This window comes from Fundulus heteroclitus, chromosome 20 (genome assembly GCF_011125445.2).
Source record: "Fundulus heteroclitus isolate FHET01 chromosome 20, MU-UCD_Fhet_4.1, whole genome shotgun sequence".
In the NCBI taxonomy this organism is placed as follows: Eukaryota; Metazoa; Chordata; class Actinopteri; order Cyprinodontiformes; family Fundulidae; genus Fundulus; species Fundulus heteroclitus.
This window is the reverse complement of record NC_046380.1, coordinates 29,005,085-29,022,294: the sequence shown is the minus strand read 5'-3', so window position 1 is coordinate 29,022,294 and position 17,210 is coordinate 29,005,085. Positions and strand designations below refer to the sequence as shown.

Here is a 17,210-nt window from a genome sequence, read left to right as displayed (position 1 = left end):
CTGCACACCCACGCCAGAATCTAAAATGGTGATGCAGCACTTGTTTTCAGTCAACAAGCGAGAGTATACTGTGAGATGTGAGGGAAAGTGAGATAGGGCCAGATAGGAGTGCAGTCGATGGAAAGAGTTAGGGGGCAAACAGCTGGTTTGTATTCCTGAGGCTTAGCTTGGAGGCTGCTGGTGCACAGTGGACATCACAGAGGAATTTCAATGCGGGTGGAACAACTTGCTGTTGTCTGAATCTCTGTACTTCATAAACTTGGTTGTTTTTCTGCCAACTGTTTCATCCAATCACATATCATCTCAACAATTTTACAGCATGTTGGTGGAGGGGTTTTAAGACCCTTTAATGTAAAACAAACACCTTTTTGTTTTTGTGCTCCTTTCTCTTATAAGATCCATCCATCCATCTATCCATTTTCTGACCCGCTTAATCCCTCATGGGGTCGCGGGGGTTGCTGGTGCCTATCTCCCTTATAAGATACAATTAAAAAAAAAAACATTTTCACTAACAAATGTAAACTGACAATTAAAAACAAGTGGGTGAGAAAATATCTGTATTCACGCCGGGATTTGACAAAACACATAGTAGAAAAAAGGAAAAAACCACAGCTTATTCTGCTTTCTGTGTGTTTGATTTGATGACATCACATGAAGCAGCTAGAGCAGTTTAGCTAGAACTGGTAAAGCGACAAGAGACTTTTGACAAGTTTTGGCTATGATTATTTGGCATTAAGTTTGCATTGAGTTGCAAAGAGTTCAGCCTTATGTGTTTAAGGTAGAGTCTGAGCCCATGACGGATATCACTGTGGATGGAGGGGCAGTCTTCTGTTGAACTCTAACTGATACAAGTCTATTTATGTTCGCCATTAAAGTTTTCCATCTGATTGGTTTCCATGCATATCTGATATACGCAAACTATCTTAAATAACCCACTTCTTTATGGTGTATTAAAGTCTTTCTTAAAAATCTTGAAAATCTAGGCTGAGTTTTCAGTTATGCCCTAAAATATTACAGAATACAAACACAACTTTTAAAATGCACATAAAGAAAAAAATATGATGTCGAGGAGGAGGAAGTCAGGCAGTGGCTTGGACATCTAATGGACCGACAACCTCCCATTTTAGCCCGCTCAAAGAGAACATTGAATGGTTTTAGCAGTCACATTTTTTTTCTTACTGCATGGATGTGTTTGCATTTGATGTTGACAGTGATACAAACAAAAGTGGCATCATTTTTTCAGAAATTTTTCCACGATGGAGTAGTCACTTGGAAAACAGCTGATGTTCATGCTTATTCATTCTCATACAGACCACATTAAACATCACACGTGCTTAACTGGGAAACTACATGCTTCCTCACCTCCACAAGCTCACAACTGCTTGGATGCTCCAGCTCTTGTAGTCCTGCTCCAGACTTCTATTGTGGCTGGGGCATGAAATGTGAAGTATATATGCTCTGTCTCTCAGCCTCTTGTTTTTCCTTTAAAGCCCACAGTTTGCATAAAATGTTCATCCAGTTTGATGAATCTCAGCCAATATCATCACATTCATCTCATTCACTAAACTATGGAGGCTCACTCCATCCTTTGATGTCTCATGGCAATAAATGGCTAAACATCTATTAGACATTTTACTGTTCCATCCATCCATCCATCCGTCTTCTTCCGCTTATCCGGAGTCGGTCGCGGGGGTAGCAGCTTTAGTAGGGAGGCCCAGACGTCCCTCTCCCCGGCCACCTGGGCCAGCTCCTCAGGAGGAATCCCAAGGCATTCCCAGGCCAGACGGGAGACATAGTCCCTCCAGCGTGTCCTGGGTCTTCCCCTGGGCCTCCTCCCGGTGGGACGTGCCCGGAACACCTCACCAGGGAGGCGTCCAGGAGGCATCCTGACCAGATGCCCGAGCCACCTCAACTGGCTCCTCTCGACGTGGAGGAGCAGCGGCTCTACTCTGAGTCCTCCCTGGATGACTGAGCTCCTCACCCTATCTCTAAGGGAGAGCCCAGACACACTACGGAAAAAACTCATTTCAGCCGCTTGTATCCGGGATCTCGTTCTTTCGGTCACGACCCAAAGCTCGTGACCATAGATGAGGGTAGGAACGTAGATCGACCGGTAAATCGAGAGCTTCGCCTTTTGGCTCAGCTCTCTCTTCACCACAACGGATCGGTACAGCGCCCGCTTCACAGCAGACGCTGCACCAATCCGCCTGTCGATCTCCCGCTCCATCTTCCCCTCATTCGTGAACAAGACCCCAAGATACTTGAACTCCTCCACTAGGGGCAGGACATCCTCCCCAACCCCGGGAAGGCACTCTACCCTTTTCCGGTTCAAGACCATGGTCTCGGATTTGGAGACACGGTCGAATGCCTTCTCCAGATCCACAAAGCACATGTAGACTGGTTGGGCAAACTCCCATGCCCCCTCCAGAATCCTGCTGAGGGTATAGAGCTGGTCCAGTGTTCCACGGCCAGGACGAAAACCACACTGCTCTTCCTGAATCCGAGATTCAACTATCCGACGGACCCTCCTTTCCAGAACCCCTGAATAGACCTTACCAGGGAGGCTTAAGAGTGTGATTCCTCTGTAGTTGGAACACACCCTCCGGTCCCCCTTTTTAAATAGGGGGACCACCACCCCAGTCTGCCAATCCAGGGGAACTACTGCCCATGTCCACGCAATGCTGCAGAGCCGCGTTAACCAACACAGCCCCACAACATCCAGAGCCTTAAGGTACTCCGGGCGAATCTCATCCACCCCCGGGGCCTTGCCACCGAGGAGCTTTTTAACAACCTCGGCAACCTCAGCACCAGAGATGGGAGAACCCGACCCAGAGTCCTCAGGCTCTGCTTCCGCAATGGAAGACATGTTGGTGGGATTAAGGAGGTCTTCGAAGTATTCTGCCCACCGACGCACGACGTCCCGTGTCGAGGTCATCAGCACACCACCCCCACTATAAACAGTGTTGGTACTGCACTGCTTCCCCCTCCTGAGACGCCAGATAGTGGACCAGAATCGCTTCGAAGCATTTTACTGTTAAAAAGGTAAATTTTTAAATCAAGAAAACAGCTCCTGTCCTATGTACAACAATAGGTAATCAAACATTGCAGGTACAGAGGACGTCTCATAGACCATATAATTGAAAAGTGCTCTTAAAATTATTTATCATCTTTGAGGAACATTTGAAAGGCAGATTATGATTTATACACAAACTGAAAAATCAGTGAGTTTTACGTTTGCCTGTTAATCGTAACACAGTCATGAGTAGTCATTAAAGCCAGAAACATTTTAGAACTATTTTATGGTTTAGTTTAAATAGAAGTCGAATTAAAATCTTTTAGCGTTAAGGGTTTGAAAAGATATTGATATCAAAGTACTCTTTTCTTTATATGTAAAAAAAAATTTTTTTTTGTCATATTTGCATTGACTTGATGATTTCAAGAGTACACAGTCAAATAAGGAGTGTTGGACTGGGGTGAAGCTGCATTGGTGGAGCAGCTGTTTGCACTGATGCGACACAACAAACATCAGAATTAGGAATATTTTTATTTGTCACCATGTGTTACTGCGGCGAAATACCTCTTTGGCTACTCCGGTTCACATTACAGTCCACATTCCACATAATGAAGGCAAAAAAACCTGACAAACAAACATGTAATGAACAAGAGTAACATTTATTTTTTTTTAGCGATCAGGAAAGTCACAGATAAGGATAATGGGGTAGTACGGTGCTCCCTGAACAATGATGATTGAGGCTTCATTTACAGAAAGTCCTGGATTTAAAAACTCAAGGTGTGCCCCCTTGGACGTTTGTGGCTGATGATAGACCCCAGCTTACCAATGAATCCTGCAAGGATTGGTTTATGAAACAATTGCTTACTACAAGCCAATGTGGTTAAGACAGAAGAATAGGTATATCCTTTCTCCTTTTAAGAAAAAAAATTTCTGCCTACGATGAGCACCTGATTTCAGCTTTCCTTCTTTCACGGCGAGGACGTCAAGCTATCACCGAACACGCTTATTTCCTCAATAAACAGACTGATTCCTGCCTAATTCGTGGCATTGGGCTGAGCAGCCCCGAGTTTTCTGGAAAATCTCTAACAGGATTAAGCAGACTACTCGTTAGCAGTCACTGACGATCAGGCAGCCATGTTCACTCATCCAGCTGGGCCAAAAGAGCCTCAAGGCTGTCAGGCCTCAGCTCAACAATTTTCAATTCCTTAATAATTTATTGATGGCAGCCAGTCAAATTGCATATCAATTATGTAGCAGGGCTCAGTACAGTGTTGATACAAAATACCCTTTGAGTTGGGCTCATTCATGCTAACAGACCTGCAGACATATGTACTATGTTTAGTCCCTCGTGGTCCAGGGCCGGCACTCTGCACGCGTACGGTCTGCGTCAGTGAGCCCTGTAACGCCGGCTGAAGGTGAAAACGCCTCTTAGGTTTTCAGTTATGACTCTGTCTTTGAAGATGTTCTCAGGATAAAGCCCCGGCGGTGAGACATTAAGCTTTGTTTACAGGGCCAGCTGGAAAAGACACAGACATGAAGAACACAGGTGGTCTACACTGATGGCAACATATATCCCAAGCCCCCGACTCTAGGCTGCTGTGTTGCTCGCAGGCTTCCTGTAGGACCGTAGCTCTGTCTAAAACGGGCCGAGAAAAGAAAAGTTTTGTACATTTTGTGCCCTCGCACGGTCGCCGCTACCTCCAAGTCCGTCGGACGGCCACTCCGTGTCCGAGCACGAGCCAATCACACATGTAGAACAAATGAGTTGACCAATGGCGGCGTTCCATCTAGGTCAGCATCTTTTATTCAGGAGGCGCATGTACACAGTTACATGCTATCCCGCCCCGGGGGCCCTGCAGAGACCCACTCAACTACACAGAGATGGCCCACCATTTTGTTCTGTTTTGAAAATGATCTCCATGCATGAGATTAGCCAGGGGGCCTGGAAAGCTCTTGCCTTTGTTTGAGCGTCTCAGTTTAGACATTTCGTGGATGGTGTCTGCGGGTACATGTACGTGCGAGGGAACGCATCTGTGCTCGAATGTGCCGTTTGTTTTTACTGGAACATCAGTACATCCGCTGTGGACCGTCAGAAGGAAACTCTCATCGCTTTTGCATCTGTTTGCAGGGCCGGCAGCAGGGAACACCTCTGCGTCAGCGAGCGAGCACGGAAGGGTCAGTTGTTTGCTTTTACAAGGCGATTCCGCGGGAACGGACCAATCAACGCATGAGAGAGTCCACATTAAGCGTAAAAAGAAGTTTGTTTGAGAGCGTTAATACGCCAATGCACCAAAAATGTAGAAAGCTGTCTCTCTCACTCTCCGGTTTCCCCCCACAGAATTAAAGCAGCAACAAAGCAACAGAGAGAGAGAGAGAGAGAGAGAGAGAGAGAGAGAGAGAGAGATGGGGGAATGTGGTTGCTATAGTAACCATCTGGTGGGTCTGAACTGCTTCTCCCGTAGCTTTCATTTCATCATATTGAGCCCCCTGTCTGCCGTCTTCTCTCCCAACCCCGACGCTCTCACTTTTGTTTATCCCTCTCTTCTCTCCCTCCATCCCTCCTTATCTCCTCATCTCCATCTCGTGCCACTCTCTCTCTCTCTTCTTCTCCTGCTCTATCTTTCCAAGCAGCCAGCCCCACCTCCCTCTGAACGCAGCAGTCCTTCCATCCCTGTCTTTTTGGCTGTCAGTCCTCCAACACCCCCCCCCCCTTTCACTTTTTAAATCACCATGCCCTGATAGACCCATCTGTTTAAAAAAAAAAAAACGGACAGAACCGAGGTTCAGACATTTCTGGAGATGAGGATGAGAAGAAACGCGGCTTGAAAGATTGACGTCATGCAATACATGTCCAGACAAGCTGTTTTCACCCATCATAGTCTTAACAGGGTGGTTCGTTGTTGGCTTTTTTTTTTTTTTTCTTCAGACAAACGTTTCAGCGAAACAGAATGTAGTATTTTTCCACCGGCGGACTGCGCGCACTTCCCTTTTTCCTCCTTATCAGCAGTCGCCCTTGTGAATTCCCAGCAGAGCCTCAATCAGCCTGAGAATACCTGATCCTAATGCTAAACGGGCTTGCACACAACCACGCGCGTCCCCACTGATATTTACGTGTGGGCTCTCACATCAAAAGGAACACAAAACCAGTGTGTCGTGGGGGTGCGCCGAACCGCAGAGGTGCACACAGGCAGTGGAGGGAGATGTAAATTTTTGCCACAGCTATTTGCATGCAGGACACATGATATGGTGGCCATTGATTCACGCTAAAAATAAGCGAAGGTGATTTTTTTTCCCCCCCCCTGCAAACGCTTTAGGGTGTGAGGTCACCGGCCACATTTCTGTGCAGCAGATAAAGGTCACATTTATAGCCGTGCAGCAGGAAGGAGCTGATTTCTGGGTGTCTTCGGGATCGACCTTTGCAGGGTGTGGTCGTCCCCCTTTATGTCAGTGACCTGTGAATGCTCTCTGTCCCCCCAGCCTTTACCGCTCCAGTATCCCTGCCTCTTCGCATCCCGCGTGATGCTCCTCTTCCTCCTCTTTCTGCGTCTTCCCCTCACCTGTCAGAGCTTATGTAACCCAACAGCGATCCAGCGCTTGACTTTCATCTGCCCCCTTTTTCGCAGCACCGGTGATTACTTTCTCATGAGTGCTCACTTCAAAGCCCGTTTATTGTAACATCTTCCAAACGCTGCTGAGTGATTTCCACTCCCCCACTACATCAATTATAATAATGGAGGATCAACTTATTGTAAAGAGTAATTTAAACCCGAGCCAAAATTAGAGGTTGGAGACATCCACAGTGTGATGATATCATCACCTTGGCCTTTGAGTCTACTTAACATAGGTTGGAGAAAGAATGGTCTGGTTAGGAAATGTATTGCTGAGGGGAGCTTGAAACTAGATGCACAAGGTTTGTTGTAAACTCTGTAATCTGATGCACTTTGGCGTGACCTTAAAAGGAGTTTTGATTTAGCTTGTTTTAGCTTTTTGATTTATGCACCATGAAGTATCCGTTTTGCCAGACCGTTAAATGTGACTGGACCGAAGCGACATTTAAAAAGAAAAATCATTTTCAGTGTGAGAGCAACCGTGATGCTGCCATGTTCTCAGCACTGGCCAAATGCATTTTTGCTGATGCTTTATCTGGATTAGGAGGTAAAGATGAGAGGGTTTCCCCGCAGAGTGTGTGTGTGCCATCCTGAGAAACGATTTTAATCTGACGCAGAGCTCTGTGTGCATTTCACATTTCTCAAGTGCAGCCAGAAAAAAAGTCCCACACTGTGGCTGAAGTCGGGCGTTATGGGTTTCATCGTGACCATTAAAAATTATATGAAATAGGTTATTAGGCAATGAGGCCCTTAACTGAATTTTTGCATATAAAACAGCCTGAGAGCCGTCATGTATTTGTATAGCTGATGGACTTTTCAAAGACCCTGCAGAGACAATCCATGGTCTGGTTAATTTTTAATGGTGTGGTCTGGTGCTAAGGGGGCTAACCGCAATGTGCTCAACTGACTATATGTGAATATTAAAAAGTGTGTTTGTGCTTCACACAATCTGCTGATTACGTACCCCGTCTAAGAAGAATCTACCTCTAACCCTCACCAATAGACTGGAAAGGTGTTTTTTTTTTTTTATCCAAAGGTAAATTCAATGTTGCTGTAACTAGACAAGCAAACTAATCAGTTTTTGGGAACCTGAAAATTTTAGAGTTCTACCCAATATCTTTCAATTGAAACATTTTTTTTTATTAAAAGATGATAATTTTAGAAATAAACCCTAAACTTCCTGTTTGCCTTTAGTCAAATTTCTCAGCTTTCAGATTTAACTGAGAAAGTAACAAAACCGTTGTTGAAAATGTCCAAAATTAGCCATGATTATTCGGGACTAATTGTATTTTAGGATCTGTGTCATTGTTTTGGGGTGAGGGGTTTGTCTCAAGAATACAAAACCTGTTTATGTTAATTCTCTGAATGTGATCAGCAATATGTAAGTTCAGTCTTTAGATCTTTGAAACCTTTGGTGTATCTTGAAATGCTGAGAAATACATTTATTTGCCTGAATCTGACAAACTCTCTTGCGCGTGCAGTATGCTTATGTGGCCACGGCACTAGATGGGCTGTGTTGAACTTTTCACGCTGTGAGATGCTTCTGACTACTTGATTTTTAACAATACAGTATGTTCTTACCCCATGTTCAAATGCTTTTTTATTTTTTGGAGGGGAGTCGGTGCTAGGAGGCTTGGAAACGCTGTGAAACATGTTGAAAAGGTTTATTCCTGTTTCATATATTTTGGTGATATGTTCATTTTCTATTAACTAACCAAGATATTGCACATTTTTGCTTTGTTCCTTGAATACCAGGAAATAAAGCACTGCATTCTAATGTGCAATGAGGGTGTTAGAGTGCAAGTATTGGAAAAATGTAAATATTTCTCAGTACATGTATTTTTAATGGTGCTGTGGACATGTAATTCTCAGATATCCAAAATAACTACATAAAATACTAAATATCCACCCAAAAATAAATCAGAAGAAATAGAATAGTTAGCCTATGAGCTGTAAAAACACATTGCATGTATCATATAGCTGGTAGAAAAGATAATTCAAGTAATGACAACTTCGTGTTGGGTTATAAACTGGGACCTTACAGCTTTCTTTTGTTTCTCTGAAACTAGTTCAGGGTTTCTCTGTTGTGTGTTTTAGGTCTAGCTGAAAAATATCAAATCCTTAGATTCTAATTAAAGAAACATCCTGGTACACTTCTTCTGTCTTTGTTCCTTAAGTTACATGAAGTCTGCCAGTACTATATAAAAAGCAACAGCCCAACGGCATGATGTCACCTTCAAAAATCCCTGTTGCTACTGTGTTTTTGGGGTGATGTGTAGTTGCTCCTCCATACATGGTGCATGCAGTGAAATTCAAACAGTGTTTTGGGTCTCACCTGTCAGGATTTATTCTCCCAGTTCTCCCTTACCTTGTCTAAATGTTCCACAGCAGGCTTTGAAGGAGCTTTTTCTTCAGCGGTGGAGTTTTGTGCATTGAGTATGCAAAGAGGGCATGGTTTTTGAATGCACCACGCTTCTTTTTTAATTAAAAACATAGCTATATATTGTAGGTCATTCTAAAGCTCTCTGCAGGTGGTCTTTGGCTTCTAAAATTTTTTTTTTTTTTACTTTTTGGCTTGACTGAAAAAAATATTTCAAGCAAATTCTCACTGGGTGCGGTTCTTGATAAAATAATGAGGGTCATTTCAAGATTATGACCTTAGTGGGTCATCAGCTGCTTCTTTTCTTTGTGTATTCAATACTTCTTCTCTACCTCCATTGCAAATTATCTCTCTTGATACAACAATCCCCTACTTCTCCTCTGCAGTGTCATCCTGGAACCCACTCCTGAACCTGGAAGAAACATTCACGTTTCTTTTCCATCCACAAACAATTTAGACTTTTCTCAGTCGTCCATATTTTTTTGCACCATTTAAGGAAATTTGTGCAGATTTCTGATTTTAAATGTTCATGCTGTTTTGTTGTTTTCAAGTAAGAGCAGCAATAATATTTTCTGGCCTTCCTGTATCATCATTTATTATTTATGCCAGGAGCAGAGACAACAAGACAACCTCTGTGTATTTGAGACCCGTCACTGTCAACCAGGCTTTTGCTGTAATAGGAAATATGAGCTAAAAGACAAGAAATTGGGGCATTTTTTCACTCTCTTTAAGATCTTATTTTAGTAATTAGCATGATTAGTGTTACTGTCTGTCTGAGCATGTCATCTCCAACGAGCTTGGATCTTTATTTTAAATCAGAGATTTCCAAAAGCTACTACCAATCCCAAATCTACTGTTTCATGAAAGACATAAAATCTCAAAACGAGAAAACAGATGTTCTCCTTTCAGCCTTCTTGTTGTCCTGAGAGTCTTGCTCTCTCACAGCCTCAATGAACATTGTCAGACACGTCAGAAGAGTTTTATTTTAAATAGCTTCCAACATTTCTCATCGTTCTCTCACTTTATTTTAAATACACTGGTAATGGTGAATTATCCAACCTGGAGATTTCTTTGATCCGTACACGTGTCAACACCAAAGAGTTTTGCTACAGCGACCTTGTAGACCTCAAAGTTCTGTGAAAACGTAAACACCCCTCACCGATTTATTCAATCAATTAACACATTTTAGCATCGTACAAAAAGTTTTCAAAAGATTATTCCATTTCTAATAAAAAGTTTTTCCAAATAACCTGGCCCTTTGTAAAAAATTAGTTTCACTGTAACTCTTAATTATGGGGTTTTGGCCAACCTTGGTGGCAACGACTCTAACACTTCAAAAGAGTCAGGTCTTCTGAAATACTTTATCAGTTTTATGCTCAGGAAGCACATCAAAAAGTTTCACTTATATCTCATCAGCCCGCAGAATGTCTTTTGAGTCTTCATCAAGATGGTTTTGGTCTTGCCGAGGCTCTTTCTTATTGTTGAATCATGAACGCCGACTCTAACCAAGACAAATGAGGTTTGCATTGTTTTTTGTGTAGTTTTGGGATCTTTTGAGTCCTGGATGATTGGTCTACCCTCTCTTTGGCAGGCCTTTCCTGGGGAAGTTCACTACTGTGCCAGGTTATTGTTTTCATTTCTGGGTAATGCATTTATATGACTTTGTTTCTGAAGGCTTCTGTTTTTTGTTTTTTTTTGATCAGGGTATGTTGTGTTCTTCTTTTAGGTTTCTTTGGCCAGTTGTCAGGTCCTTTTGTTAGCATTAGAAAACATTTAATTAGTCTGTCTCGGCGTGGCCTCTGAGCCCCTTTGCTTCCTGAAGTCGGCACCAGCGCTCAAAAACTTGACCAATGTGCTTCTTCTTTGGTCCGCATGAATCTGAGAGATGTAACACGAAGAAGAAGTCGTTTCTCATCGCTGTCACGGAGCTACTATATGGCAACGCCTGAGCTTCATCTCGCGTGACTTCAACCTACTACTCCTATTGGTGCATCATAACCAGAAGTAAATATAAATCCATTTTGGACACGTCAAAATTTATAAAACAATCATTTGTATAGCATATATTCATTTTTCAATCAAATTTATATTTTTATCCTGCACCACTCTAGACGTTATGTAGATGTATTCATTTTGATGAAAAGGTTGAAGCTATAACCTTTAATGCATTAAATCATCCGGTGATTTTAAGCATGACAAAAAAAAAAAAGATAGAGCAGATTAGAAAATCTGACATGGGCAAACACTCGTTTTCTTAGTACTAACAGAGGAGGCTTTCACTGATCAGAAAAGGCGTTAAGTTTTACGTTTCCGACCGATTTCTTGGCTCATCTTGAGGTTTTTCTCTGGAAATGAATAAAACGAGCCTTTCCAGCTTCCCGCTGAAATCACAACAATCTCAGTAAACCGTGTCTGTCATGCACAAGTTGTTGCTTTTATACACCCACTTTGGTTTATATGTACGTTTTGGGGACATTCGTTTGGTTTGTTCATTTTACAGCAAAGCTCCACCACAGGCAGTTGTGCTCCATTATTACCCAACGTGACATCCTCTGTTCCCGTGTAAGGGGACAGCTTGTTGCCCTGCAATGGTCGACTGCTGTCATGAAAGAAGGGACTATTTTGGAGGGATGAGGCGACCACGCCGCTTGGTGAATAGGGAGCCTTGAGAGAAAACAGCAGAGATAAGAGGACGGAGAACATTCCATTAAAGACAGCGATGATATCAAGCCAAGGCTCAGGGAAGACTATTCTGCGCCGAAACCCACCGCAGCACCCATAGAGTGCAAGGTGCATCTGTTACCATGGTAGCCGGCTCAGGCAGCCCCTTTCATGTCCGTCAGGATGGGAGGGAAAGGGGATGGCGTTGGTTACGGGGGACTAGAAATACGTTCCCCCACGCATGCAGATGGTGGGCAAACGGACATCCGAGTTCTCGGACGTGTGCGCATGTTCTCATGCATGTTCCCGGGATAGTCAGGCCGAAGATGCCGTGTGCCGACAGAGGCTCGTCATACAACATGAATCATTCAGTCACCACGGCAGAGCTGGAAATGTCACATCTCATCGGCGCTCCTCACGCCCAGGTGCCCCTGACATCCCGAGCAGAGACAGAGTTTAAAGGGAGGACTTGATTAAAGAGAGAAAGCAGAGGTTGTTTTTTTTTTTAATGCAAACAGACATTTATTGCATTGGGAAGCAGTGTTGTACATTATCCCCACACAAAAAAAAAAAGAAAAAAAAAATCTTTTCGCAGAACTGTAGCACTTAATGAGATCATAGTCTGTTGTGCAACTGTTTGAGCTCTCCTTTGTCTCGGCAGGACGGGACAAAGTGTGCATCTCAGATTCTCGATGGGATTATCCGGTGATCGTTCTGTGCCTCTTCCACGTCCGATCGCTCTCCATAGTGGTATGCTACTTTCTCACAGTGGAAAAAAATGCTGACTTCACCTTTCCTTGGCAGCCAGTATAGGCAATACAATAACAACAGGAAAAACTGTACAAGCAACATGTCCAAAAAGTAAGCCAGGCTACCTGCTACTGCCTTTAACTCTCTTGATACAAAACTATATTTTCATGTTTTTGCTACCGATTTAAAAGTTTGTTTTTTTTTTCTTGAATTTTCTTCTTCAACAAAAAGCAACATTAAATACATCATTCCTTATTGTAAACCACAATCAACACTAACAGTTAATAGTACGTTATCATAATCTTTATTACAAGATATTAGGCCACTGTACAAATCAGCGCGCGTCGTACAGTACAACGGAGAGTTAAGACTGTTTCTTGAGGTTTTTGTCATTCAAAGCTGTTTTACGAGGTGCTTCAAGATTACACAAGAGTTTCAGAGCTGTTGCCATGCATGCATGAATTCATATTCGCCATGCATGAGTTGGTACTTTACGTGTTTCTTTTTTTTTTTACCAAAAAAGAGCCCTAAAAAAATGGCAACCCAAGGGAAACGACTGAAATCGACGCGTAAATGTATAAAGCACAAAAAGGAAGAGGTATCCTGTAACCCCATGAGATTTGGCACACACAAAATTGCACAATGCAATATAAATAGTTAGTTTTTTTTTTATATCAATAGGGTGTTTACAGTCAAGTTACAGTATCAATCAATCCAGGTGAAAGCCTGGGTGAGCTTACAAACAGGTGGGAAGTACACCGTTTAGAAATGACTCGTTATAGCTGCAAAGTATGGTAACAAAAACACTCAGGCAACATTGAGAATCCATAATTGAAAAAAAACAACATCACTCTCATTTGCTCGAAGATTCTCTCAACATACATAAAGGAAAAAAAAAACACCAAAAGAACAGATAACTTCCTCAGGCTTTACGTCACTTCAAAAAGACATATTCCCCAAAGGTATCCAGAATAAATGAAGTCTTAGACACGAAACAAAACCGGTTTACCAGTTCTCACTTTGTGCAAGAAAATATGGGCTACCCTTTCCATATTTACAAAACTCTGGTATTTGTTTGCCCTCAGTCGATAAATAAAAAAAAAAACGAAGAGCAGTAAGGTTTGATTGATAAGATATAGGAGAAGTGTGTGCTTTAGTTTATTATATTAGATCTACCTCTGTAGCCTGTCCCTGAATTCTGCATTTCGACAGCATCGTCTCCATCTTTCACCTCACCCCCACCACCTCCTCCTCCCCCAGTCTCTTCTCCTGCGACTGGATTTATGGCGAAACCCTGTATTCAAGGGTGTGTTTGTGTATATGTGATATGGGGGTCCACCTGGGGGTCTTAATTTTTCTTTTTTTTGCTGCCGCCCCCCACCCCCTGGCCAGCGTTTGTGCATCCATCCATCCATCCATCCGGCTGGTCATGACGGACTGGGTAGAGGAGGGCGTGGAAGTGCTTGCTTGCTGCCACATGAGAGAAAGTGCTTATATACAGTGTCTTTGGATTAGAACTGGTAAATATCGCCATAGAAAAAAATTGGATTGTCTTTTGATGGGTTTTTGGGCGCTCTAAGCCTCTCCCGAAGTCTTCTCTGTTCCGTTTTTCAGCGCCTCATTGTCGCCATTCTCATCCTCGATCACAACTGTGGATGACAGGGGAGGGAAAGTTAATGAGGAGAAGGAGGGTGGGAGTGGGTGGGTGTGTGTGTGTGTGTGTGTGGAGGAGAAGGGGGGAAGTGGGGGAGGCGGTCATCGTGGTGTGCCGTCTTGAAAACTCACCATCAACTGACAGGAGGGCATGAAAAGCCCAGTGCTGTATGAGCAAAGAAGTGATGTGTGCATGCATGTGAGAGTAACCCAGTGCACAATGGTGCTTCAAAAAAAAAAAAAAAAAAAAAAACAGTGCTTCTGATGCACTTCTGCATGTGTGTCTCTGCTTCAGACCCACAGGTGTACCTCTTACATGTCTGCCATGTTGATGTTGATGCATGTTACAGCGTGCGCTCAGGTTCAACGTCATTTTTATGCATTGCTGTATATGGGGTTAAAAGCATCAGGGAAATGCATGCATTACAAAGACCCAGCTTATAGAAAACTCAGTCATGCCAAGAGAAGGTGGAAAGGGGGGGGGGGGTGCAGGCGTTAAGCTCAACTCTGAGCAATATTCAAATGGCAACGCAGTGCGCATCCAACTTGTGTTGCAATGCGAATTATTTAACAATCTACGCAACAGACATGCATGCAAACAGCTTTCTGGGCGCAGCTATAAGTCGCGCTGGCCAATACAAAAAAAAAAAAAAAGAAAAAAAAAAGATAATCCTCAGTTATGGTGCACATCAGCCAAAAGTGCGTATTCACCGCTTAAGAAGGGGCAATAGAGGGGGAAGAAAACGTCTTAATCATATAATTACCTCGTTTGCTCCTGCCAATTTGTCCGAGTTTTGGCGGACGCTTGCCCTGTGATCCGTTGAAGAAGTTGTTGGTGTCTTGAAGGCGACAGGTGAAGGAAAGGTGTCCCTCGTCGCCCTCATTTCCATAATGACTCATTTTCTCTTCGTTGAAAGGCAGCACTTCCGACATCTCCAAAATGCGTCTCAATCACCAAGGCGCGCCAGATGAAATAGGCAATATTATGTGGTGGCCAAGCCTGAGCTCAAGCTTCGGTTCGGCGGTTCGGTACCAAATAGAGGGGAGGGGGGGAACACAACAACACACGGAAAGAAACAACGCGATCCGCTGGCACGACCTAGCCCTTTCTGTTTACCCCGAGGACACGTGTCTAGCTCCGCTGGTACGCACCAGAAAAAGGGGGGGAAATAGAGCAGGGAATTAAAAATCTCTTCGGGTTTCCCGATCGTGAAGCTTAGGCAACATTATTTAAAAATCCAGACGCTGTTATTGTTGTTGTTTGTGTCCTTTTCTCTCGCCCTCTGTCTCTGTTTGCGCGTATATAGATGCTGCCGTGGAACAGGAGGCGCGCGTAGAAAATAGAGCCGTGAAGATGCGCCCGCTGAACCCGTCGCACGGAAAATCTGAGGGAGAAATGCAAATCGAGGAGCGATGCAAAACACCGATCCCGGGGAGACCTGACGAGGGAGCTGGGTAAAGGGAGGGAGGGGGGGGGGTGGTTCTGGTGCAGCCCAGAAGCGTCCAGCTGGAGACAGGCAAAAAAAAAGAAGCTCCTGCGCTACAAACAGAAATCAAACAATCGTCGATTGAACGCGAATATCGCCTAATTCTTGACCAAACCAGATGGATTCATTCATTTATTTATTTGTTTATTTTTATTTTTTTCGCCAACGCTGTCTGAGACATGAAATTGTCAGATCTTCTTCAATATTTCACGATTTTTACCCTCCGTGTTTTTTATGTATTATTATTTTTGTTGTTTTTACCATAATGGAAAACGTTTGTTCATCAGGAGCAAAGCTCACCAGAGGATGGCAGTATTTTCATAAACTGGGGGTGTGACATTTGGCCCCTTGGTGCACTCTCGGATGTGCACTGTTGTCACGTTGCACTCATAATCTTGCAGATTCATCTCCCTCCATTGTTAGATATCAGTAAATGGCCAATAAACGTGAATGGTCCAAAAGTTATGTTGTTGAATATATGTCATATACCTGATCAAGTATTCAAAAGTATTCAGAACCCTTGAACCTTTTTCACATTTTATCATAATAAGAGACCACAAACGTCCATGTCTTTAATGGCAAATATATTTGAGAGACCCAACACAAAATAGCAAAGGAGAAAGAAAAGCTTGTGTGCAGCTTTTGTCCTTAAATCATATGTGGAAAATGTGATGGGTAGGGTACCAACGTCCGCTCATGGTGCTTACATGGTCTTCAAAAGGTCTTTATCATAAGTACTTTAATAGCAACAGGTACGAGCTGGTATAATGCTGCCACTAACCTACTCTGTCATGTGTTTCATTGTCTTATATTGTTTTATGTTGGCGTTTTGTGCCCCTTTGCGTGGATGGCTCTTATAGGTCTGGTGGCTTATGTCTAGCTGCTGGATTTTGAAATCAACCTGCCCATAGAGAAGCAGATGGAAATGAGACAAGCCAGCGCACAACCTTGCAAAGCTATTCATGTGCCCCGAACCAAATGTTTCATTTATGCCTCGTCACAACCACAGGCTGCATTCAGAGAAAGTATTGAATGAAAGTGTTCCTGCAGCATACTATTCTATACATGCTATTGTATGTGTCATTCACCAAGGGAATGGCGTGTTCAGGTTGACGTCATTGTTTCACCACACAGAGATTTTGTGTGAGCCACACTCTGCAGTTCTGGACCCATCTGACCAGAGGCCCTTCATGTTTGCAGCATACCCTGTCTGGCTCCTGGCCTACTGTAAATACAACGCCTTGTGGCTTTCCTTCGACTGTGACTTTTCTTCTTATCGCTCTTCCGTGATGGCCAGATTTGTGGAGGGCATTACTAATAGATGCCATGTCAAAGGATTCTCCCACCTGAGCTGTGGATTTCTCCAGAGTTACAAATTCTTTCTTTGCTGCTTTCTCTGATTAATGCTCGCTTTGTCTCCGGGCTGTCTGTTTAGATGTCCTGGCAAATCAGCATTTGTCTCATACTGCTTCCATTTTTAGATCGATTGAACAGTGCTCTGTGAGATGGTCTAACCTTGGGCTTTCATTTCATAACCTAGCCCCGCTTTAAACATCAAGCAGGGACAACGAGGAGCATGTGCCGAGGAGGAGATATACGAGTATTATCCAACTTTAAAATTATGTAAAAATATTGCCTAGTGTTAAATTAGTGAAATG

The 17,210-nt window shown here is 43.4% G+C and overlaps 1 protein-coding gene across 1 annotated transcript; it reads right to left on the bottom strand.

Moving 5' to 3' along the window:
- Positions 1 to 12,158: 12,158 nt before the first annotated feature.
- Positions 12,159 to 15,612, bottom strand: si:dkey-33m11.6 (uncharacterized protein LOC555986 homolog). The gene is made up of 2 exons (XM_012870562.3): positions 14,830 to 15,612; positions 12,159 to 14,061 (listed from the first exon to the last, which is right to left on the bottom strand). Exons 1-2 carry the CDS (start codon positions 14,996 to 14,998, stop codon positions 13,988 to 13,990), a joined length of 243 nt encoding a protein of 80 aa, XP_012726016.1. The 5' UTR covers positions 14,999 to 15,612; the 3' UTR covers positions 12,159 to 13,987.
- Positions 15,613 to 17,210: the final 1,598 nt, after the last annotated feature.